The 24735-nt window shown below is 48.2% G+C and overlaps 1 protein-coding gene across 1 annotated transcript in view; it reads left to right on the top strand.

The window, feature by feature from the left end:
• Positions 1 to 3025: 3025 nt before the first annotated feature.
• The window catches only part of VSX2 (visual system homeobox 2), a 43228-nt gene continuing 21518 nt past the window's right edge, over positions 3026 to 24735 (top strand). The window contains exons 1-3 of the mRNA XM_065403269.1: positions 3026 to 3446; positions 4712 to 4796; positions 8837 to 8960. Coding sequence (XP_065259341.1) covers positions 3026 to 3446; positions 4712 to 4796; positions 8837 to 8960 — 630 coding nt within the window. The remainder of the gene's footprint in view (positions 3447 to 4711; positions 4797 to 8836; positions 8961 to 24735) is intronic.

Here is a 24735-nt window from a genome sequence, read left to right as displayed (position 1 = left end):
AGAAATCGAATTAAAAGGCTCTTTAATTCGAATTAAATGGCTTCGTTGTGTGGACGGGTCAAGCGTTAATTCGAATTAAAGCAGCTAAATCCGAATTAAAGTTGTAGTGTAGACCAGGCCTTGGTGTAGAGGACTCTACAGCTCTATGCTGTCCACTCCTGGTCCCTCTACCTGGCAAGGTGGTGTGGCCAGAGTGTTGTACTCTCTGGTGATTCTTGGCCAGCAGACTGATCCCTAGGTGACTATGACTGTCAGTGTAGCAGCATTAAGGTTCTGCCTCAGAGCTCCACCAGGGAGGGGTGCCAAGACATGCCAGGGACCAAGCCAGCTCCAAGACTGGGGAACAGGAGTGTGGCTTAGAAACACTTTCCCTCCCAGTGTGCCACACAGAAGCCCCCAGGAGCTGACCCTGAGAGTTCAGGCTGTCACATTATGACTGTCCTCTCCATGGGAGTGTTGGGTAGGGACAGGGGATTTCTGCACGGTCTCCCCTTCTTCCCACCAGTACATTGATGGCTGGTCCAGCATGACTTAGCCCTAAACACTGAAGTATAATGGAACTTTGAGCACTAGGCAGCATTCTGAGGGGAAGGAGGGAAAGCACTATAAAGAGGTAGTGCTGGCAGGAAATTGACCTCACTTTTCTATCTAAGTATAACAAAATAGACTAGCCTTTGCCTCAAGGATGGAAACAGTTGCCCCCTACTGCATGAGGAGTCCTGCTGCTCTTCATAAATCACAGCAATTTCAAGTGGTAGGGACAGATTCTGAGTGGTGCCTCTGGGGCGGCGTGGTGGTAAAGATGGCTTTAAGCTACCTCTGTGTCTACTGAATTCTGGCACCCTGGCTGGCCCAAGTAAGAGCGGCCCCAGGGGCTGCTTTAATTTAGGCCAGTATTAAACAAGCTATAGGCTGCACTGCTGGCTTGGAATAGCCAGTGTTGGCCACATTCCTTGCCATGCCTTTGGCTGGCTCTTACTCTGGGAGCTTCTGGGAGACTGTCTCCACTTGCTGTTTTTACACTCTCATGCCACTGGGGCAGTGTAAAAGAGGTGGACAGTAAGAGGCCCAATTCTCTTAATGTCTCATTCTCCAAATACAGCTCCCTCTTGCAGATGTTTGGACTTCCTTTCTGCCTCCGACACACCTACCTTCACTTCTCCCCATCTCTCAAGTGCTGTTCCTTTTTAGTAAAAGTCATGGGTAGTGGTTTGTGTGTATTTTTGTTTTTCTCTTAAACCTTCAAGCTGGGGTGCAATTAACTCAAAATCAGTTGTAATCAAATTTTATCTTGATGTGCATCTTTCTTCTGTTCTCTAGAATGTATTGAAAAGCAGAATGGCCTATGTGATGACTGGGACTCACTAAAACATTTGTACTGTGACCCATAGTCTGTGTGGAAGAGTGCAAAGGAACCTAGCAGGCTACTCCACCCTGTCCCTTCTAGTTCAGTGAAATTGGAATCCCATCAAGTCCCCTTGGAAGGACTCCGGTGGGGGAAGCAGAACAGGGAACCATATCTCAGAGGTGAAAATTTCCACCCAATAACTGCCAAAGCAGTCTTCTAATGTGGCTGGAAAACACCCCACATCCGATGGGTGGTACTGCAACTGTTGACACTTGAGAGGTGTAATAATATTTGATGGGCATAAACCCCAAGAAGGAGGGGACCGTCAGGGTGATAAACAGGTTATACCTAAGAGGCATTGGATGAAATGTAGGCTTGACAACAGGCGATCTTTTCTGAAATTGAAGTCTTTGACCAGGGCTCCTCCGAAGCCCAAGCACCAAGGAGGTGCTTTGTCTGCTGCCCAGTCTCCCTCCCTGAGGAGCCCCAGGCTTAGAGGTTGTGTGGGTCGTCCTCTGTCTGCACTTCTTACCTGCCTCTTTGGGTCTAGGTGGGAAGGTGCAATCTTAGCAATGAATAGTTTGTATCTCCTCTGCTCTCAGCTGTACCTTGTGTCAAGGGACACAACTCAGTTCAGTCCCTACCTTACCTCTGTTCCATACAAGTTGGATAGCCCCTCACCTTTGTTGTTTACCTCAGAAATAATCATGTAACCAAGAAGGCTAATTCCGCAGCATCTTCAGCTTCCCGCATTAATACCACTTTGTGTCTCTCCCTTCGGGGGTGTGACACACAGCGCCCGCCCGCCCGCCCGGGCCTTGGCAGACTCAGAGGTATGTGCTCAGGCATTTCAACTTCCAGTCACTCTGATGCCTTCTTACAGCACTCCCAACCCACCACAACAACCCTTCCTGCCCCTATCCTCCCCCCCCCCACACACACCTTCTAGCCGGCAGCCTCCCCACAGCACACCTTCACTGTGGGCTCAGCAATGCCCCCTCCATACTGCTCCTCGGTCCGCTTCTGCCCTCTGATCACCCCCCCCCCCAACAAAGACGCTAGCAGCGGCGGTGGGGCGGTATGGCCCCCCTGCCCCAGGTCGCTATTAGCAGGCGGCCTGATTCAGGGCTTTTTGTTCGCTTATTTAAAACACCAGCTCCGAAGCCTGCACTTGGCAAATGCCCACAGCCGGCTGGCCCTGGCCTTGCCTTCCCCCTCCCGCTGTTGCCTGCTGCACCCACCTGTCAGGCCTTGTCCCCGGTCAGACCCCACGTTCTGCGGGCCAGCGGCTGGCTGGGGTCGCTGGGCACCGCGCTGACATCAGTAATAACACCTGGCCCAGCTGATCGGCAGGGCCCCACTGCCCCGACCTCCCCGCTCTGCCCTGCCAGGCTCCCTCCGTCCCGGGCAGCCCCCAGGTCCTTGCTGCCTCCGCCGGGTTCCCCCATCACCCGGGCTCCCCCTGGACCTCGTGTCCCAGGCCGCCTCCCCCCGGCCCCTCCGCTGCCTGTGCTGGAGCCTGCCGGCTTTTTGGAATTCCTAATCGCGGCTGGCCCCTGTGATTGGCTGCTCGGCTCTGACCCCACTTGGGCTCCAGGCTGGGCGGATAAAAGGGGCCTGAGCCGGGGGCTCCCGAGCATTCCCGGGAGCGGGCACTAGGGACCGGCCGGCCGCAGCATGACGGGCAAAGCGGGAGACGCGCTCACCCACAGCCTACCCAGCAAACCCAAACCCGACAGCGCGGCCAGTGCGCCTGGGGCCGGGGCCGCCGCTGGGGCCAAGCCCAGCTCCGGGCCCACCCCGCCCAGGTGCACCGGCTTCGGCATCCAGGAGATCCTGGGCTTGAACAAGGAGCCGCCCTCTCACCCCCGGGCTGCCCTGGACTCCCTGCCCGCCGGGCACCTGCTGGCGGCCCGCTCTGTGCTCAGCCCCGCCGGGGTAGGTGGCGTGAGCATGGGGCTCCTGGGGGCGGGCAGCATCCCCAGCTTCTACACCCAGCCCACCTTCCTGGAGGTGCTGTCCGACCCCCAGAGCGTCCACCTGCAGCCCCTGGCCCGGGCCCCCGGACAGCTGGACACCAGCCAGACGGCCAGCTCAGGTATGCTCAGGCTGCTGCCCGGGGCGCCCCCCATAGCCGGGTCCGCTCCTCCCCCAGGTCTCTGCCCCCCCGGGGGGGGCTTTATTAAAATTCGTTCTGGCGCCAGGTGGATGGATTGGCGATGGGGAACCCCAGCCGGCGGGTGCCACATGGGGGGGGTGGGGACTCGGGGGATTGGGGGCGCCGTCCCCGCGGCTTCCCGGAGCCGGAGGGGCGCAGACCCCCGGGGCGCCGGCGCCCCTAACTCGTTTGCGGGGAATTGGGTGCCTCGCCGTCCGTTTGCTGGACGGCAGGATCCGCCCGGCCGCCTTCTCCGGAGCCCCGGACCCGGCCGGGCGCGCTTCACCCGCAGCTGCCCGGGGGAAAGTTAGTAAATATCGTAATAATTTCCCCCCACACACACACACACACCCCGCTTCCCGGCGGGGTCGCCCGCCCGCCTTTAACGCCCAGACCGCATCGCGAATACCCAGCGGGGATACCTACCGAGGGGGGCCGGACCGAACCGGGCCGATCCCACCCGGCCGCCCCTCGGGCGAGCCCCGACGGTCCCTGCCCCATGGCAGAACCGATTGTATCGAAATGCGGGTCCCGGCGCCCTGCACCAGCCGCTCCTGGGCGGGGAAGGGAGACCCCGAGCTGCCGGAACGACCCCCGGCCCGGGGGAACGAACAACCACCCCGGGCGGCGAATACAGGGAAGGAGCCGCCGGGCGGCTCCGGGACGCGCCCCGAGCCACGCCGGGAATCGGCCGGCGCCTCCCGGGTGAGCCGGGCGGATTATCCCCCAGAGCCCGATTTCCCCCCGCGGCGGGGTCCCGGGGGGAGCTGGCGCAGCGCGGGGATTTCCCGCCCTCTCGGGGGTTTTGTTTTAAAGCCGCCTGGAATTAAAAACCAACGAAACTGGGTGAAATCGGGGCACAGGCGCGCAAAGAACCGGCCCTTCGGAGCACAAGGGGCCGAGCCCCGAGTCTTCCCCCGCCGCGCCCCAGGACAGGCGCTCCAGGAGGGCTCTGCCTCGCCCGGCCGGCCCGGGGGCTGCCGCTGCGGGATCGCAACGAAATCCCCGCCGAACCAACGAAAAATAAAGCGAAACCCCAGGGAGAGGCAAAGCAAGGGCCGTGCCAGCCCCTGGCACCCCGCGCCGGGCAAGGAGCCTTTGGCCCGGCCCGGGGAGGGAGCGCCGGCAGCCTGGGGGCCTCTGCGGAGCTGGGAGAGACGAGTCCCCGAGCCCGTCCTCAATCGGTGCCGCGTTTCTCTTCCCAGACTCCGAGGATGTTTCCTCCAGCGACAGGAAAATGTCCAAATCCTCCTTAAACCAGAGCAAGAAACGGAAGAAGAGACGGCACAGGTAGGAGAGAAGTCCGCTTCCCCCCTCCCCGCCTGCCCGGCTCCCCACCGGGCGAGACCCCGCAGGGCTACCCTGGAGCCCCCCGCACCTTGTGGGCTCTCCTGCCTGCCCCCAGCAGCAGAACCTGCCCAAACCTTGGCTGGTACCTTTAGGCCTCTCGGAGCCGTATTTATTATTTCTATCCCCGAGGCCCTGTCGTGCTAGGCACTGCACAGAGGCACGGGATGGCGCAGCTCCTGCCCCCCAAAGATTTTCCAGCCTCGGGCCCCGATGGTGCAGTTGGGTCTGTGCATGCAGCACCTCGCGCTCACTTGGATCCAGCTGCTGCACGGGGGGCTTGCATTGAGACAGAATGCACTAATTCGGTGTAACAGGCGATTGAAGGGGCTAGGGATGAAGGATGAGGACAACAGCGGTAGGACTGTCTGGTTGCATGGATTTGCTGTGCCACTGATGGGTTTCAAATAAAAGGACGTTTTATTAAAAATATAAACAAAAATGAATACATGAGATCGGCAATCCTAGTAGTCAGCCAAGGCCGCAAACTGGGTCCAACCCTACCTTCCACCTCTATTCCATTCCTGTCTTCCTCCTCTAGATAGATCCACGCACCCTTCACATAAGAGCTAATTCAGCCCATAGGAACAGGGGCTCAGGTCTGAACTCCCCCGATAAAGGCGACAGGAGGGAGGAATCTATCTGAAGGGAACCTTCTGCTTTTTGCTCCCCAGTCAAAGGAAGCAGGATTTGGGCTTTGATTATGAATCGCAAGAAAATTACCCACAGATGGCATTTGATTCCAGTTAAGATCCATCATATATTTTCTACTAGAGAGGCACTCTGTTGAAAGAGTTGCAGGGAACTGGAGGGACATATTTGCACATGTGGTGGTTGTACCCAAGAATTAGATGGTTTGGGGAGGAAATTAATAAAGATATCCATCTTATGACAAAATGCCGGCTTCCTAGAGATCCCCTAACCTGTTCTCTTCACCAGTTCATTAAGTATCTGCATTTTAAACAGAATGACAAATTAATTTTTTTAATTGTTGTCAGTGAATCTTTGTATTGCACATTATTGGAAATAGGTGACCCTTTCACCTATACAATTATGATATAGTAAAATATGGATTGTCCTAATAGGAAAGCTTTCCCACCAAGTCCATAAACAAGAGAAGTGCCAAAAAGAGAGGATAAAGTATTAAGACATTTGGTCATCTTTACTAGTGGATTCAGAGGAGGAGGAGGAGGAGGGCTCCCCAGCCAACAAGGTTTTTTGAATAGTAATCTGATCCTGAATAAGTCATATACAATTTAGTATGTTAAAGTTTTATTGTAACTTTGTAATAATAAAAAGCTTGTTTATTTATTTTAAAAAGTTACCCTCAGGGATTTATTCCCTATGGCTCTGGATCCTGGAACCTTGAAACCAGGCTACTACTTTACTCAAAAGGTGCCTACAATTTTTAGGTATGTAGGTCCCAGAGGCCCCAATAGTTTTAAAATATTTCCTAAAGTGACAAGCCATTTATCCCAGGGCCACTAGAAATGGGAGTAGTCAGGTTATTAAAACTGGACTCTGCAATGCAGTAGAGCAATTGTAGCATCATTTATTAGGCAAATAGCAGTTTCTATCAATCACTTATTCATTATTAATAAAGTATTGAAGATATTCAAGAAGAGGTAGAACAAGCTGCTAAGGTAGGTGAGGGAAGATGGCTTGTTGGTTAAGGCACTTGCGTCACAGCTTAGAGATCTAGCTTCGGTTCCCAGCTCTGCCACAGACTATGTGAAATTTTGCCTCCCTATGTCTCTATTCCCCATCTGTAAAATGCAGCTAAAAATCAATGAGCCACCCAAACATTAGACACTACAGTGATGGCTAGAAGTACCTAGCTTGATTCTGGGATTGCCATGGCCAGGGATAGTCAGGACAAAAGGAGGTGGGACAGCCATCTATCAGGGATGGTTTAGGGGTAATTAAATCAATCCTGCCACAATTCAGGATGGGTGGATTAAAAGATACCCTAGTGAAAGCCTAGCCAGGATGCTGTGCAGGAAGAGACTAAATATCCCAGGATGGGCTAGATTCCCTGCTAGAGGTTCCACCCCAATCCAGGGGGATTGACTAGTGACCTATGTGACATACTTTCAAGTCAAACAATTCTATGGTTCCCCCCAGAGTAAATATGGACTCATTTCCTTTGTGAACTAGATTGGGCTTGAAGATGGGTGAGATCTCCATTAGGATTGGAGTAAGGATCACAATTGGATCAGGACTAGAGATGGATCAGGATACTGGAAACAGGATTTGCATTTGTTTATAATTTTCAATTTTGCATAGTAACAAACTTTTCATGTTTAGTGATTTTTTTTTTTAACAAGAAAAGCTTAAAACTGCCAAATCTGTCTGCTGTATCTGGGCTAAGTGACAACTGGAGGAGGGATTATGTATTGTGGTAAAAAGGACTTGGACTAATCAGATGTTTAAAAAGGGAAAATATAGGATGAATTTCAGGATATATATTCAGCCAGTGAGCTGCTCTGGGCTGTGGCATCCTCTCCTGATGATGGTAGAAGCCCCAAACACTTGAGGCATTTAAAAACTAGCGAATGTACAATAACAAATAATCCTGCACTGGGTCTGGAAGAGAGAAACCGGATGAGCTAATAGGTCTTTTTTCATCCTAGTGTCCATGATTCTACAAGAGCAGGAGCAGAATCCTTCTGAACACAGAGTAGATTTAGGAGTGAATTTAAATAAAGATCTGATTGCAGACTTGGTCCCCTGCATTCACAAGCCCCTCTTGTTAATAATGTTATTGATCTGGTAGAATCCTTAGGTTTTGAATGTTGGAAGGTAATTTTGAGACTGTTTCTGTTTGTGCTATTGGGAAGGCGTAGGATCTTTTGAAATTCTCTAATTTATTTGAGTGAAATTTTTTTTTAAAATTCTCTTTCGGGCGCTGTATCTCCTGTCCTGTGGTTTGATTGTTTACTTTAAATGCAAGTCAATTTTAAAAAGCCAAACAAATATGGGAAAGCTGACTGCTGTGTAGGCTGACCACACAGAAAAGAAGAAATTAGAAATTGTAGTTAGGATAGCCTGAGGTTCAGGGAGGATTTCTGGCACCAGGGAGGTGAAGAAGGTCTTGGTACCTTACTTCCCCGTTGCTAGAATCTCTTTGCATTCCCCTGGAGTTGTGCTCTCATCTGTCTCAGCTTCCAGCTGCTGATTTTTTTCAATCCACCCATCCCAAGCTGAGAACTGGGCATACGGATGCAGGTTGGGACAATTGACCATTCAGGGCAGTCAGGAAGGATTTCCAATGATGGGTAATGGGGTAATGCAAATCAGAGGAAAGGAGGGATCTGCTAGTGGGAGATGGGTTTTTCAGGGTTCCTGTGTAGAAGTCGAGCAAGGGAACTGGCACTGGGTTCGTGGTTGGAGATTGCATGCATGGGGGGGAGGAACTGGCTGGTGAAAGTAGTGAGGGCTGTGACAAAACTTTGGGGACTTGCTGAGGGTTAGGGATCTGAAGGGATTGGTTTGTTTGTAAGCAGGGAGAGGTGAGATGCTGAGAACAATGTCACTCCTCTCCGTGCCTCAGTGCAATCTTCTGGAGTGTCTGTGTGGCAAACATAAAGGGGACCATAGTGCCCGTAAATCAGGAAGTGGGGCCCTCTTTGAGGGGAAAAGAGACACTTCAATGTCTTTTGGAAGGAAATAATGTCTGAGATCTAATCTAGAGATTATGGTCATCTCAGTGATCCTGTTGGGGGAGAGAAACTGGAGGAGAGGCTGCCTAGAGGAGGAAGTGGTTGAAAAGGAAGGTGACTTGTGACTGTATAAGAACACAATGTCCTGCCACTTTCTGGGCTTTCTCTCAGCCAAGGGCCTGACCTTCTGTCCATAGAAAAACAGTAAAACACAATCTACATACGTTATCCAGTTTCTGAGATTTTCTTTTCCCTGTTTCTCCGTCTTTGTGACTGTTCAGCTTTCTTTATATTCTGATCAATGAGTTTTACTCCCCTCAGGACAATCTTCACATCCTACCAACTGGAGGAGCTGGAAAAGGCCTTCAATGAGGCCCACTATCCTGATGTCTATGCCAGAGAGATGCTGGCCATGAAAACAGAACTGCCTGAAGACAGGATACAGGTAATCATACCTCTCTGGGCCCTAAGAGCAACCCTCTCATCCCTCCCTTCCCAAGCAGTGTTCGCTCGCTCTCTCCCTCAGGAGAGGACACAGCAGCTTCCAGCACAGAAATGGTCACATCCCACTGAATAAAACTCCACCCCTCAGAACCGAAACCTCTAGGCAGTCATATTTTCTTTGCTTCTTTGCAAGCCTCTGTTAGGTGTATGGGTGTGGTGTTTTGGGTGTGCGGTTGCATTGTGTGCTGCTGTTAGTGTGTGTACTGTCCTGTCCTGTTTTGTGTGTGTATTTGTTTTGTTAACTTCCATAGCACCTGCCACAAGGTGCCCAGGATAATGGATATATTTTACAATAGGCAGAATAGAAAAATAACCCCAAAATGAGGAGCTGCTGTACTGAAAGAGTCCAAAATGGTCAAAATGACCTGGATAGCCATGCCTTGCAGCTCCCAAGGGTCTGTGTGGACATGGTTAAAGAGGAAACTCCATAGAGACCTGGTCCCTGAACTGAGAAATCCCTGATTCCAACCCAGTACAAATTGAAGCACTGACATGGGGAACAGCCAATCTCTATTCTCTTGGAGGCGCATAGGAGGGCTAGATCTCATTGTCTGAGGGTGCATCAGATTGCCTAGTGTAGCCCTGGATAAGATTGTATTATGAACTCAAGGATGGATGAGTTTCTAAATAAGGCATGTGTATGTGCCTTTTGTGTCCTCTGTGTCGAACTCTCCAAACAGGGACTTGTGGCTCCCCAGGAAAACCTTTTGGGGCTGATTTTCCATTGCACCCCTGCCTTCTTATTTCCCTCTGGCATTATATCCCTGTTAGATGGGGATTCCCTGGGTGGCATTGAACTGCCAGAACAGCTCTGTGTGTGTCAATGCCCTAGCACAGCCTTTGGTATAGGGCGTGTCAGGGCGCGGAGAGAGGGGGCGTGGTTGGAGAATGCTGTTCTCTGGCTATTCTGGGCTGGCAGACAGCCCATAGGGGCGCATTGAGGCCAGAACAGAAGCTAGAGAATACTTATGACTGCTGTAACTAATGTCAGAGGCAGTGTAGGACCCTGACAACCTGAGAATGTGGGGATCACAAAGGTAGCTTAAAGCCACCTCTGCTTTCCCTTCTCCCCTACCCACCGCTCCTGGTTCCTGCACAAAGCGCAGGAAAAAAGCGGCAAAGTATGGAGCCCTTTGGCTTCCCTGCATGTGCTGATACAGAGTGAAGCTTCTGGGCTTGCAGGGTTGAAACTTGGCCTTGTTCCCCTGCATACCTGTGGCAGCTGCTTCTCTAGCTGATGCAGCTCGGCTGCTCTGTGAAGGGCTTGGCCTGGGTTCCTCTTCGTGCCACACTAAACTGCACGTTTTCTTACTGGTCCCCTCATTCTGTCAACTTGCCCCCTTGACTCAAATCTGCTCTTTCAGTCTGTGCCTCTTTCAGTGCCTCTTCCCTGCACTCAGGGGGCCAACACATCATTACATGGCTGTTTCTTCAGCACTGGTAGACTGCCCGTTCCATGGGTTCACAACAACCTTAGAGAACTCTCAAGGATACAGTGCCGATGCTGTATATTACTGAGGTATAAACTGGGGGAGGGGGGAGTGGCAGAGGAAAGGGAGGAATGGAGAGAGTTTCCCAAACCAAACAGCTTCACTTTTTTTCTTTGCAACACAAATCTTCCCCCACCAAATGCTTGTGCTAATCAAACGTACCATGTTGATAAAATCAAGTCCCAATCCTTCTATTGTGCTGGCATGACTCCTGGTGACCTCACTGCTGTTATCCTAAGCACTGATTTCCAGCAGGCCTGAGACATAATTAATTGGCTCCTTACCTGACATAGGAATGCCTAGAATAAGGTCTCTTGTTCCTTGTATTCCACGTTGGGATTTCACTGATGGATAGGTCCTGATGCTTCTATCAAGAAAGAATTAGATGGAGAGCCAGTTAGATACCTCTGGCTTTCTGGGATGTCGTCTCTCTGTGAATCAGGGTGTAAGAGGCCTGTGGGGAGATAAACATTGCTTGCATTCATCATCTGGAGCTAGAGTAGAAAGACTATTCTTTGATTTCCCACAGACGGGCCTTCACCCTTTGTCTGTCTGGGAATGAACCTTAGCCATGGACAAAACCAGACTATTGAAATCTAGAGACACCATTTACCGATCACGTCAGGCTGATAGGCTGGGATTGACCAATATATTCATGTGCTGCAGGTCAAGGTTACATGTGTAATGTCAATATCTGGGTCATTTTTGTGATGTGAGCCAATGTTTTCATCTGTCTTATTTAGTAGCTGAATAGCGCTTGACAATTATTTCTTCTTTCACGGAATTGCTATTTATATTTTACTCTGTCACTATCCAGTGAGAAACTGTTTGGCAACTTCTGTGCCACAACCTGTCATTGTTGTGGTCTGCCTACTAAACTGGAACTGGACTAGACCCATCTAGTAGGAGCTATAGACTCTGTAACGGGCGTAATAAGCATCAGCACCGGTCTCCCAGGGGGAAGTGATTGTTAGTGAAACTGGGATGGTATGGGAAACGGTAGCTTTTCATGGCATTATTGTATGGGGAATATGAGCATCTCGGGCCAGGACCGAGATCCCAGAATCCCATAAGAGACTCCTAAGAGATACTGAAGGAAAAGAGCAGGCTGTCTCCAAGGGGCCAGTACAGGATTGCTCCTTATTGTATATTTTCTAGTGTTTCCCTGGCTGCTCTTTCATGTTATAAGCCACCCCACATATCAGGAAGATGATGCTAATGCTTGAAAGTGCTCCTTGAGATTTAGCTTCAATACCCCCTTTTTAAACTTTATCCAGTTACTCTCTCCTTTGTACCAGTCTGAATAATCTCTATCTCACCAGCCTTGAGATTTACACCCTCTAAATAGTGGTACACTGTTAACCTGTTCTCCTCTCCCCACCAACCTCTACTCTCCAACCTTTAGTCATTGCTTATCCAAGCTATAATATCTTTTTTAATCATTCCTCATAAATCAGTCTCTCCAACCCCTTAATCAATTGGTTGCTCTTCTCTGAACTCTCTCCAATTTGTCAGCCTTTCTGGTAACAGGGGATCAAGAGCCTACTGGAATATACCAAATGAGTTTACACCAGTGCTGTATAGTGAGGGACAGCTACCTTCCTGTGTCCTTCTGCACATCTCTCCCCAAACTAGTGTTGGCCTGGTTTTGATTCCACATCACATTGCAAACTCCTATCTGTCTAGTGGCTGTCTGCTATCGCTCCTAAGTCTCCTTTGGACATTCCTGCCTCCCAGGTTTCCCTCTTCCACTCAGTATTTTTTGTTTCAAATTATTTTTCCACTTAACATATTAGCTATATTTTTTCCGAAACTGAATCTCTCCATATTCCCTGGCCATGTTTCTAATCTTTCCAGGGCCCTCTATATTTCTCTGTCCTCATGGGATTTGCAGCTCCTCCCAATTTAGTACCATCTGTGAATTTCATTAACATGCTGTTCACTCCCTCTTCTAGATCATTAATAAAGAAGTTATATAAGACTGACTCCTAATGCCAACCCCTGCACATTCCCACTGGACCCGTCTTGCATATTGCAATTTATTACTACCCTTTGTTTTCATGTATGGGTTTAGTTTTTGGAGGTCACAAGCAGAGACCAATATTAAAATACTTACAGAAGTAAATGGAAAAACTGAAATAGAGTGGTGTATAAGAACTATTCACACAAGCAATACCTGTAGCAAAGCACCATGTGTTCTTAACAGGTATCAAATACTCTGGTTTTGATACATTATACTGCACTCAGTAAAAATATTCCCAGGTGCCCAGGTAATGAGATCATATGGATATTAATTCTTTAGGGCAGCAAGTTTCCTCATTGTCAGGATATCCCATGCTTTGCTGAAGGAGATGCTCATAGAAGGAACATGAGGATTTCCTCACTGGGCAGCATTAGAAAGTCTCCTCTATCGAAAGGAAACCGAGGAGAGAACTAGTTTTTTCTAGCAGGTTCTCTCTCTCATCTCCTAGTAACTTGCATTGTGACCATTTCACAAAATATCAGGATTAATGTGTAATCCCATCACACATGTTTGAAAGAGCCTATAGCCGAACTGAAGTGACATTTATCAAAATAAATTGAGGCCAATCTGTATGGGGCTAAGCAGGCTGCTACTGGGTATGCACATGTTTAGTACATGCAGGGTGTGTCTACACTGCAGCTGGAAGTGAGATTCCCAGCATAGGCAGGTAGATTTGCACTAGCAGGGCTTCAGCTAGTGCACTGAATGTAGCAGTGTGGATGTTCCAGCTCAGGCTCTCGAGCCCACCTGATCTCCTAGGCTTCACAGCCCAAGCTCTAGCCTGAGTCAGAATGTCCACACTGCTATTTTTAGCACACTAGCTTGAGCCCCACTAGTGCAAGTCTGTCTACCCAGGCTGGGCGACTCCACTCCCAGCTACGGTAACATAAGAGATGAGTTAAGAGTCTGGCCTCTTCTACAAAATATAGTCACTCTGTCATCAGGAATCTAATATCCAACTCTACCTATATACTTAAGAGGGCAGATCCTGGTCTCTTAAATGTATTGTGTGGATTTTAGATACATTTAAATTCTGGTTATCTAAAATGTTATATTTTCCAAGCCTGGTAAGCCTCTTGTATTCAAAGTGCTATTGCCCTGTAAAAGTCCATGTATGGGATTATTGAAATAATGATATATTGGTGTAATTATACTGTTGCTTACTGATCAAAGGAATATATCTGACCAGTCATATCAAGAAATTGGGTACATCTAGTTAAGACCATGCCTGTCTTTTTTTTTTTGGATGGAGAGTAGGATAATCTTCTAGGGGAAATGATCAATTATTACAGAGGGGAGAAGGGAATGGAAAGTATTTAAGAATTCTGGCAACTCTAGTCAGTATAACCTTTGTATGGTGAGTAAACAATGTAATTATATTAGAGCCAGGGCTGGCTCCAGGCACCAGCTGAGCAAGCTCGTGCTTGGGGTGGCAGATTCCACGGGGCGGCATTCTGCCCAATCCTAGGGCAGCACGGCCGCTTATTTCGTTTGTTTTGTTTTGTTCGCCAATCCAGCCGCCCTGTAGGGGGTGGTGGCGCGGAGGAGGGGAGCGCCCTGCTGGGAGAGGGCTGCGCGCTCCGTCTGCCCCAGCTGGTGCCAGGTCTGTAGCAAGCCTGGCAGGGCAGCCCGAGTCCTTACCTCCCCGCCAACCGGAGCGGCGCGGAGCCCTCCCGGCAGGCGGCGCGGCGGTCGGGTCCGCATGGCGAGTGCCCCGCTGACGCCCTGGCCACCCCCCTTCTCTCTCTCCCCCGGTTCCCTCCCTCTCCCCCCCGGCCCTGATTACAGCAGATAAAAATTAGACTGTGTAGGAGAAGAGATGTATTCAAATGGGGTATCTAGGATTTGTGGTTCCATAGGGATCCAGTGCTGTTTGGAAGGGCATGGGCAGTATCTGCACTATTCTCATAATGGATCCAACAGTGCTGCTAGACAGTTAAGTTGTGAAACTCCAAACCACCGATGGATTATTATTATTTTTTTGGATACAGAATTATAAAGATTTTTTTTATCTGCCACCTGTCAAAATACATTTTAATATCACCCTACAGTTGTTAAAGAAGTTTAAGTGAGATTGGGTCTGGAAGAATTGGGGGAAAGTAATTAATCACAGGGGGATGAAGAGGGGAGTTCATACTAATAATGTTTATTCTGGAAAATAGAGGTTAAGTATATTCTAGTTATGCAAGACTGTTTTCTAAAGTGCGGGGCTAAGGGATGATAATTCAACTTGAAAAGGTCTAAAGAATCTCTGGCTACATGGACTCCAATACCCAATTCTAATGTTCCAATGTCTAACTGAGTTGGAGCCCATGAGACTAGGCCATAGGGGATCTCTTAGGAGGTGAAACACAGAACCTGGGGGATGATTGTTATCCCTGATTTTTTTCCACCTGGAAATAGTTACTGGAATGAATCCTTTTGAGCTAGAGGAGCCATAATAAAAGAAAACGACAAGTGGCAGCACATTTAATTTATTGAAGGCCAAGTTTTTGGACTCATAACCATTATTAAAGATCATGTTGAGGTCTGGTACAATTACCGTACCAAAGTAAGGAATTTTGGCCCCAATCCTATCACTCAAGGCTAGAAATGAGGACTGACCACTCAATGCAATCAATGGCCTTTCTGGAATCTAAGGATGGAATTGCTGCAGAAATATGCAATTCATTCTGCTACCTTAAGGAATATTAATATTATGAGATCATCTCTTGCCTGTGTAAGTACCATGTGATTGGTAAAGACCAGACCAGGACGAAATTCTTCCTGCTTGCTAAAACTTGGGATGATTTTATGCCCTTATCGAAGGGTAAAATAGGCCAACCTAAGGCACAAACGCAGGTTATGGTTGAACACATAGTTGGAGGTAAACTGCCAGGGCATACAGAGAAGTTTCAGGTATCAGTTAATTGGGAACCAGCATTTTTGTTAAAGAATTGTATAAAATAAAATAGTCTGTTCATCAGGGCTGGGGGCTTTGCCATGAGGTACTTTTGAAATAGAACAGGCTATCTCCTCAACAGAGATATCATCTTCCAGTAACTCATGGGGCACGTCTGGGCAGTGAAATCTCAGATAAGTGTTCGTTAACTTCATACACTTCTAAAAGCAGAGAGGAAGTGCACAAGTGAGATAAAAGTAAGCAGACATTTGGATTAGTAACCATATTATTTTGAGTATTTCTCAAGGCACTTGGTGTTTCTCGGCACTTGTGTTTTAATTGGTATGTAAGGAGTTCTCTGCTTTACCACTTCTTGCGTAAAATGCTTGTTTAGTTCTAAATTCATATTCATTTTTTTCAACTGAGTTGTTTAGCCCTTGCTGTAATGGGGTGTTTGTTTTCATTCCCCTTTGCTTATGGTCCTTCAGACAGTTTTCAGTGCACACACTCATGCTTGTATCCAAACTAATTATTATTCTAGCACTGCCAGAAATGTGCTAGTTGCTGTATGGGCACACAGGAAAATGTGAACCCTGCCCCAAAGAGTTGAGTTAAAAACAGCTGAATTGTGAGGAGGAGAAGTGATATAGTAGGCAAGAAAAAATGGAGTGTCTGGAATACCTCTTCTTAGTGCCATATATTTTTCACTTTTATTATGTAAACTATCCCTGACTATCCCTATATCTAGTCATTAATAGCTGGTTAGTTTCTTGTAGACATTGCAGTGGAAGTGAGTCTTGGGAAGGAATTAAATGAGAAGGTGGACCCACTTGAATGGCATTCCATGTGCAAGGGGTTGTGCTAACGAAAGCATGGGCATGTCCAGCTAAAACAATTAAAATTTTGTGACTCTTGGTTCTCAAGGGCTTCATTAAACTGCAGATGCATTCAATCCACTGACTTCCTTCAGCCACAAATTAATGTTCGGAACTCATTTTTTTTAGTGTGTTTTTTACATATCACGTTGCTTCTTGTTGTTTGCGGCTCTACCTACTAGATGTTAAGAGCCAACTCAAAGTAAGAGGCAACACACCCACACCAAGGAGCAGGGAATGAACTGTGAGTCAGGATTCAGAGTGGTAGCCATGTTAGTCTGTATCACCAAAAAATGTGGCACCTTAGAGACTAACAAATTTATTTGGGCATAAGCTTTCATGGGCTAAAACCCACTTCATCAGACGCATGCAGTGGAAAATACAGTAGGCAGATATATATATACACAGAGAACATGAAAAAATGGGTGTTGCCATACCAACTATAACAAGACTAGTCAATTAAGGTGGGCTATTATCAGCAGGAGAGAAAAACTTTTGTAGTGATAATCAGGATGGCCCATTTCCAACAGTTAACAAGAAGGTGTGAGTAACAGTAGGGGAAAAATTAGCATGGGGAGATAGTTTTTACTTTGTGTAATGCCCCATCCACTCCCAGTCTTTATTCAAGCCTAATTTAATGGTGTCCAGTTTGCAAATTAATTCCAATTCTGCAGTTTTCTTGGAGTCTGTTTTTGAAGTTTTTTTTTGTTGGAGAATTGCGACTTTTAGGTCTGTAATTGAGTGACCAGGGAGGTTGAAGTGTTCTCCGACTGGTTTTTGAATGTTCTAATTCTTGACATCTGATTTGTGTCCATTTATTCTTTTGCGTAGAGACTGTCCGGTTTGGCCAATGTACATGGCAGAGGGGCATTGCTGGCACATGATAGCACATTGCTGACATGAGTCAGGAGTGACTGTTCCTCCCCCGTCTTTCCTTGTGCTCAAGGAATAAGTTACTGAGCCCCTTGTTGGGAAGTGGCTTACTCCCACCCACTTTCCTGCAACAGGGGACATTGGGTGCCTAGCTCTTGCTTTCCCCACCACAGCCAGGACCATGGTCCAGGTAAGAGTGTGAGGGAGGTCTCTGCATGGGTGAGTACAGCTGTGAGAGTCTAGATATGAGTTACTCTTCTCAATATGTGTTCCATTATTTTCCTAGAGATAGAAGTTAGGGGTAAAACTTTCAAATCGCCTCAGTCTTGTTTTCAACAATGACTGAAAATGGGACCAAGGTGCTCCTGAAAATTTTACTCTAAATATCTGTGCTAGTAACTGTCATGCTCACTCCTTCCTCTGGCTGAGGAATTCACTTCTCTCTAATCCTCTGATACTTCCCCAACTTTTCATGACCTGAGTTGGAAAAAAAAATTGTGGATGGCCCAGTATCTTCAATAGTTAATTCTCATCAGACCCTTGGGTGCATGTCAAAGGGACCAGCTGACTGGTATGTGTTCAGATTTCCCCTTAGTTGCTTTATTTTTATAAAATTTTCTTCCCTGATTTTGTTGAGTACAGACTTTTTAAAATGCAGTTCAATATCACAGCCATTTTAGAGTCATGGTTAATTTCACACACCCCTCTTCATATCTTAATGGATGATTGTTTTCTATAGCGCTTCTTTTTCCTGATAGATCTCTAAAAGCTGTCTGATTCTTCTTTGCCAGAATTAATCCATCCTGCCTTTTGGCTGCCCTCTATCTTTCCCCTGTGATTGGGTGGTGTTGCAGCAGGTCCTAGGGCCTATATATAGATATAAAAAGCATATTGTCACTCTTGTCCTGCATCCTAACCATTGGGCGCATCAAAACCAGGAGAGAAGTCCTGGTGCAGGTGCAAATGACTCTTGTCCTTCCCTGACTTGAAGCCTGTATGAGCCACTGCATGGGAGAAACCGGAGACTGAGGTGAAGAAGAAACGGCTGCAGTTATGCTCTACAGCAGTGGTGGCTTCTGAGGCCTGCTGCAGGCCACCTTGGCTGGAGGCGGTGCGAACAAACAGGCATCTCTTGACTCTAATCTGAGCAGTGCTAATGGCCGGAGGGCCTGGCAAACTCCTGTAAACAGATCAAGTGAAGCTGGAAGCATTAGCTTAGGCTACATCTACACTACGGGGGGGGGTCGATTTAAGATACGCAAATTCAGCTACGCGAATAGCGTAGCTGAATTCGACGTATTGCAGCCAACTTACCCTGCTGTGAGGACGGCGGCAAAATCGACCTCCGCGGCTTCCCGTCGACGGCTCTTACTCCCACCTTCGCTGGTGGAGTAAGAGCGTCGATTCGGGGATCGATTGTCGCGTCCTGACGGGACGCGATAAATCGATCCCCGAGAGGTCGATTTCTACCCGCCGATTCAGGCGGGTAGTGTAGACCAGGCCTTAGAGCCTGCCATGATCTGACTTTGGGTATGAGGTGGTGTCTGCTCCCTTGCCATGCAGCCAGCCTGAGAGGGACTCTGTGTCAGTCCCCAGCTGGGGTGTCATGCTGTGCAGTCTGAACATAGGCACAGCGGAAGTTGCTGGCTGCTAGCTAATAAAGCTTGAAGCTTTATTAAATATTAATAAATAATTATTATTAATACCACCACCTTGATTTGCATGTTTCTTCAAAGCCCCAGCAGAGGAGGTGTAAGTGCAGCATAACTGGTTTTGTTGTCTCCCTCTTCATGCCGGTGTGCGGAGCATCAAACACAAACTCCCAGGTGAAGATTTGTGATAAGGAGCATGACGTCGTGGGGGAAAGTATCTTTCCTGTGACCCAGAAGTGACTGACTGCTCTCTGGCTATTGGGGCTCCTGGTTGATGCAACTTGGGAGGGGAGTGTCAGGCCCCCCAGGGCAGGTGGCAGCACTTTGCTGGGATAGACTGCTGTCTTCAGCCAAGCCTGAGCCACGGTGCTACACAACTGCTCTGACCTATCCATGCTACTGAACTGAGCCCCGTCGCCATGCCAGCTGCTGGAGTATGGACATCCTGACAGTCCTAGGCCCTGTCATCCACCAGAGAACAAAAGGCTCCATTCGCTGTCAGCACCATGACACAGAGTCTATTTCCTGGTCCTGAAAGGTCCAATCTGTCACTATTCCTGGGGTAAGGATATGCCCAGAATTGAGGCCTTAATTCAGCAAAGGACTTGCTTAAATGCTTTGCTGACTCGGGGCCTGAATGCAGCGTTCCCAGAGGGCTAATACCTGAGCTGTGTAGAGGACAGATGCTCCCCTCTTTGTTCCTTGGGTGAGGTCATGGCGTACGCTGTCCAGCAGTGCATTAGCTTTTTTCCTTGCCATATCACAGGGCAAGCTCCTGTCTAAACTGCACCTGCTGCACTACACCTAGCCCTCCCTGGCCCTTCCGACTTTCTACACTGTTCTCACACCTCCGATTCCTCTCTCTCAGTGAGTACCTGAGTTTGGGATTACTTTTAGTCAGCTAGGCTAGCTCTGTTTATGCCAAGATGAATCACATTTTGCTGGTTCCTGCCTGTATTTATAATTGCTATCGGTCCCTTTGTATTTTTGTCCTGCCTGATGGGTGTGTGGCTCCTCCCACTTCAGTAGCAGCTGAGAATGTTCTCAAAATGCACCTGAATTTGTCCCACTCTTTGTTACTGGAGTGCTCCTGTTGATTTATTTATATTACAGCAGCACCAAGCAGCCCCAGTTGTGATTGGGGTGTCACCATGCTGGTGCTGTACACACACACAAGGCAAGAACCAGTCTCTGCCTGGAAGATCTTACAGTCTACACAGCCAAGACACACAAATGGATCACAATCTGGAAATACCAACGTTAAGCTTGTATATGCAGGCCTGGGTCTGCCTTCCTGTGTGAATATATGCTTATGGTGGGCCCGATTCTCCTCTTATGCTGGGGTAACACCAGTGCTTTCAGTGGAGCTGCTTCTCATTTACAGCAGTGTGGACAGTTCTTAATTACATAGCCACGTACTATTTCTTAAACACAATAAAAATTACAATTGTTCTTCACCCTTAATCTACTGTGTGTAGCATTCTGGAGTCCTGCCCATTGAGCTGTGAAGGCCAGCTAGAGTTTAGGAGAGGCACATACATAGAAACGGTACGTGCCTATTGCACAACAGGTTAAGTGCCAATGACTGTAGCTGGCACCTGAGCAGTTGTGCAAGCCGGAGAAGAGAAAGGGCTCATGGCACCTTCTCTTCATTCTTATGCCCCCACCAGTGGCTGGCTATGATGTGCTCGTAACGCACAGGCTCTGCTTCCAATTAGTGTTCCTCTGGGCTCTAGCTACCTGATGAGGCTGTGGGATGAGACGGGGCAGTGGCCCAGGGGCAGGAACTGAGCCTATGGGAGCATCTGCTGCATTTTCACCGAGGTTGGCGTCACTCTCCCTCTAGTGTGTGTGTCTGCCTGCAAAAGGTAGACTGTAGCCCTGAGTATACAACTCAGAATGCTAGCGACATTGGCCAGTGCACACTAGCCGCCTAAGCTAACGGCAAAGCTAATGTAGCCATGAACTGCCTCAGCCCCTGAATTTCACCAGAGTTGTTGTACTGCTGCAGGGTGATCAATTGTCAAGTTTGTGGCTTCTGCTTAAATGATTAAGATACAGACCTCAGTGAGAAGTGAACCTAAAGGACTATGACAATAAAAACACACTGGGCCGTGTTGGCCATGAAATTAACACAAGTATAATGGAAAAAGCTGGTGGCTCCGTATCTGAGAAATGGGAAGTGATCATGTAACTAAAGAGGATATCATCATATCACATATGCACAAGGGAGCAAACCAGGGCATTTCCAAAGCAGTATGTCCTGCAACCTTCACATTCTCTTGACTGAGACAGGCAAAGTACAATCCTTAGCAACACTGTCAATAAATGTTGGATAAAATAAAAACAGTGGTGATAATAAGGGAGTATAAGAGAGCCTCCCACAAGAGAGACATGCGAGTCTACTGGGTGATTCTATAGTGAGGACCTAGCATGAGATATGGGGATCAGATAAGATAAAATAAAATCTGCTGCCTCCTCTCTGCCAAAACTAATTCTTTACCCAGGTGCTGGATGTGATGGCGGGGATTTCCCACTGATTACAGTCCTTGTGGCGACAAATGACAGCAGCAAAGGAAGACTTGGTATGACCAAGACCCGTTTCAGAGTCCCGGGAGGAGTACTTAAGTCAGGAGTGATACTGACCCTCTCAGCAGAGATTCTTCTAGTGCCAAGTGCAAGAGAAGGAAAGAGAAGACTGGTATTGGAGACAAACTGATGTAGGATCTGCCAGTGTAGAGAAGGGCTTGCTAGTTAGAGCTTTGGAATGCCCTCTGTGAGGAAGAACAGGAGCCAGGCATCACTCAAGCAGAATAGGTTCTGATCTCCTAGACACAAGGGGCCTGATGATGCCATTAAGGCATGGCCCTGAGTAGGGGAGGGTGGAGTGGCTCTACCCCACTGGGAACTCAGAGAAGCATGATGCTGCGCAGAGTTCTTCAGTGTGTAGGCAAAAGGCACACGTTGCTCCGCCCCTTAAGAGCATGCTGTCAGTGCTCCTTTCTGCCAAGCTGGGCCAGTTCTGTTGGCCAGGGCAGAATGCTTGGCTCTGTCTCCTCCTCAACAGTTCAACAATGTTGTGAGCATGATGGAAACTCGTGGGAATCATCGTACTGACTGGAAGAGGAGGTGGAGGACTAACGAAGTATGTCAGAGCTGTTTTCAGTGCTAGGGAGCTACAACTGGACAATGAAGAATGGTGGAGACATTTGGGGGGAATGAAAAACAAAGCAGAAAGATCTCTCAGAACAGGAAAAAGACGAGGAGGACAATTTCCTGGCGCAGTTCTCGGTGTTCTCTTCTCAGCTCAGCTCCTGGGGAATTTTGATTATCCATGTATGCTGGGTCACAAACAAAGCCAAGCAAGCCTCATCAACAGGGTTCCCAAGTTATACAGAAAACTCCTTTCTGTTCCAGAAAGGAGAAGACAACAGGCAATGGAGTTTTGGGAAGAAGAAGAAGAAGGATAAAGAAGAGACAGCAAGGGCAAGGGTGCACTGCACTGGAGAGGACGTTCTCTAACATGGGTAGTGGATCATACCATTAGCCATGTTGTGTTCTAGCCAAAGTAGAAAACATGGGTGTGGAGACCTGTGCTGCAAAGCAACCGAAAGGGGTAAGGGTTAGGAGGGAGCTGAAGGCTGGGAGTGAGAGTGCTTCGTGCACAGAAAGAGGAAGGGAATGGAGCAAAAAGTTCAGGAGTCATGAATGGGGCGAAGAAGGCCAATGGTGCATTAAAAGAGGAGTGGGCAGAGTGTGAGGTGCAAGAGGGGGGTAGGAAGAGACAGGAGCTGAGATGTGGGCTGCGGCAGAGCTGTGAAGTGCCCATACAGTGAGGCTAAATAGCAGTACTTGCCTTTTCTCTCTGGTGGCTTCCTGTCTTCTTGGGCACTGGTCAGAGAACTGTCCATATCTGGCCTGGTCTCAGTCTCTTCTTCTCCTTCAAGGGCAGGCTCCTGTCATTAGGGATGATGTTGGGAGGCTCCATAGCCCTTTGCCCTCTGCATTTGTGCTGACCCAGCCAGGCTGGGCTACACTAGCTGTGAGGAGAGGCAGAGGCAAACCAAGCCAACAGGGATGATTGTAAATTTTTAGAACTTTATATGGGAAACCCTCAAATTGTACTGGGAGTATAAATAATATAGAACATTACCAAAGGCCCACTATTTATAGTAATGAACTATAGGTTACTAACTCCTTAACCTTTGTGAGCTTCTACATGCTGGGCAGTTAGTACCAAATGCATTGTGGGTTTTCCTCACCTAGTGGGCCATCACTTTTCCATTAGCCACCTTTAAACTGTATTCCTTCAATAGACGTTCAAACAGTCACACTCTCTGTTCGTGTATTTTAGGTCCTTTGTGGATGGGCATTTCATTTACTACTTCCAGGATCTGTTTGCATCTAACACAGCTTTTTGATCAATTCCTTTTCCCACCAATTATATTTCCGTTCGGTTTATTCCCTTGATACTCGCTCTCTGGTAAGTCTAGATTTTATTTCCCTCTACTTCCCTTCTCGAATAGCGTCTGCTCACATACCCAGGTCTATTGTTTTCTGCTTCTGCTAACCTCCTTCTTATTCCCCAGTTCCCTACTTTTATTCTTCTCTTCTTCTTTTATTACCGCACCTCCTACCCCAGCTCCGGGTCCTCTGCAGGCTCAGCAGCTAGATCCTTCTCCTTCCCTCCTTCTTCTCTAAAATCTTTTTCCAACTGCCCCCTTCGGGTGGGTTCTGAGCCTCTGCCCCAGCTCGAGCTGCCCTCTCGTTGGCTGTCTTTCTGCCCAGCACAGCATTCTGTGCTGCTGCATCACAGCTGGGGCAGGTGCTAGTGCCAGGGAGAGGGTTTCTACACGTATTACTCTTCTTGGTTGTCACATTCTTCCACCTGTTCTGCTGCTCTGACTATGGCCATCTCGCCTGTTGTGTCGTCTGGCGATGTTCTGGTGATACTTTCCTTTGTGCTTCATCTGACCTGGTGCATTGGACTGCTGAGGGTCTCTTCCCTGCCCCATACACGCGGAGGCCTGGGGTAAGAGCTGTCGTGAGCATAGTGGTAAAATGATTTCTTATTGCATGAAACAAGGACTTGCCAGCACCACTTGCTATGTAAATGACCAAAGGAGATGACTAACAATCAAGAAGAAAGGGAGCAGGATAAATAATCATAAATTGGGTATTATTCTTTATAGTGCCATAACACCTGGGGACCTGCGTCAGTAGCAGGACCCTGTTGGGTAAGGCAAGGAGTGTCAAATGTATTGACTGCAGGCTGGATCTGGCCCGTCTTCTGTATTGTTGTGGCCTGCGTGACATATTCAGATTGTGCAGAATGTCATGACCCTCTAATTCCTGAGCTAAAAGACTAAGCTCCGTTAGCTAAGGCTGTAAAAGCTGCCTCAACCTCTAGCTGTGGCCCAGTCCCCACTAGAGGGAGACAAAGCACCACACTGATCAGGCTGTTGGTTACATTTTGTAAAAAATTAAGTTTCTAGCCCTCATGGTCGCAAAGAAAAGCTTCAATAGGTGAACGGAGAGTAAATGGATGCACTGCTGTCTTCCTAAGTCTGCAGCCAGCCTGAAACAATGGCTCAGAGAGGCATTCGCTGCTCAGACTCCTATTAATTTCATTGAAGTGTCAACCAAAAGGACATGTTAATGTTGACATGAATTGTGTTACTGATCCTTTCAGCAAATGGAATGGGGGCAGTATTCGGAGAGGAGCCCAGCGGATTGGGAATGGGTACAAGGAAGAAAATGCACAGGGAAGACCTGAGGAGACACAAAAAACAGAAGGAAGGAGAGAAACAGACAAAGAAGGAGGGAGAAGGAAGAGAAACAAAGGGCAGAAATAACTGTGGCCTACAGGGGAGATGCATTTTTCTGCCAAGTGTTACTGAGTGTGACAACAAAGTAGTTAAT

The sequence above is a fragment of the Emys orbicularis genome, chromosome 4 (assembly GCF_028017835.1).
Source record: "Emys orbicularis isolate rEmyOrb1 chromosome 4, rEmyOrb1.hap1, whole genome shotgun sequence".
Classification (NCBI taxonomy): domain Eukaryota; kingdom Metazoa; phylum Chordata; order Testudines; family Emydidae; genus Emys; species Emys orbicularis.
This window is presented reverse-complemented; position numbering and strand designations above follow the sequence as displayed.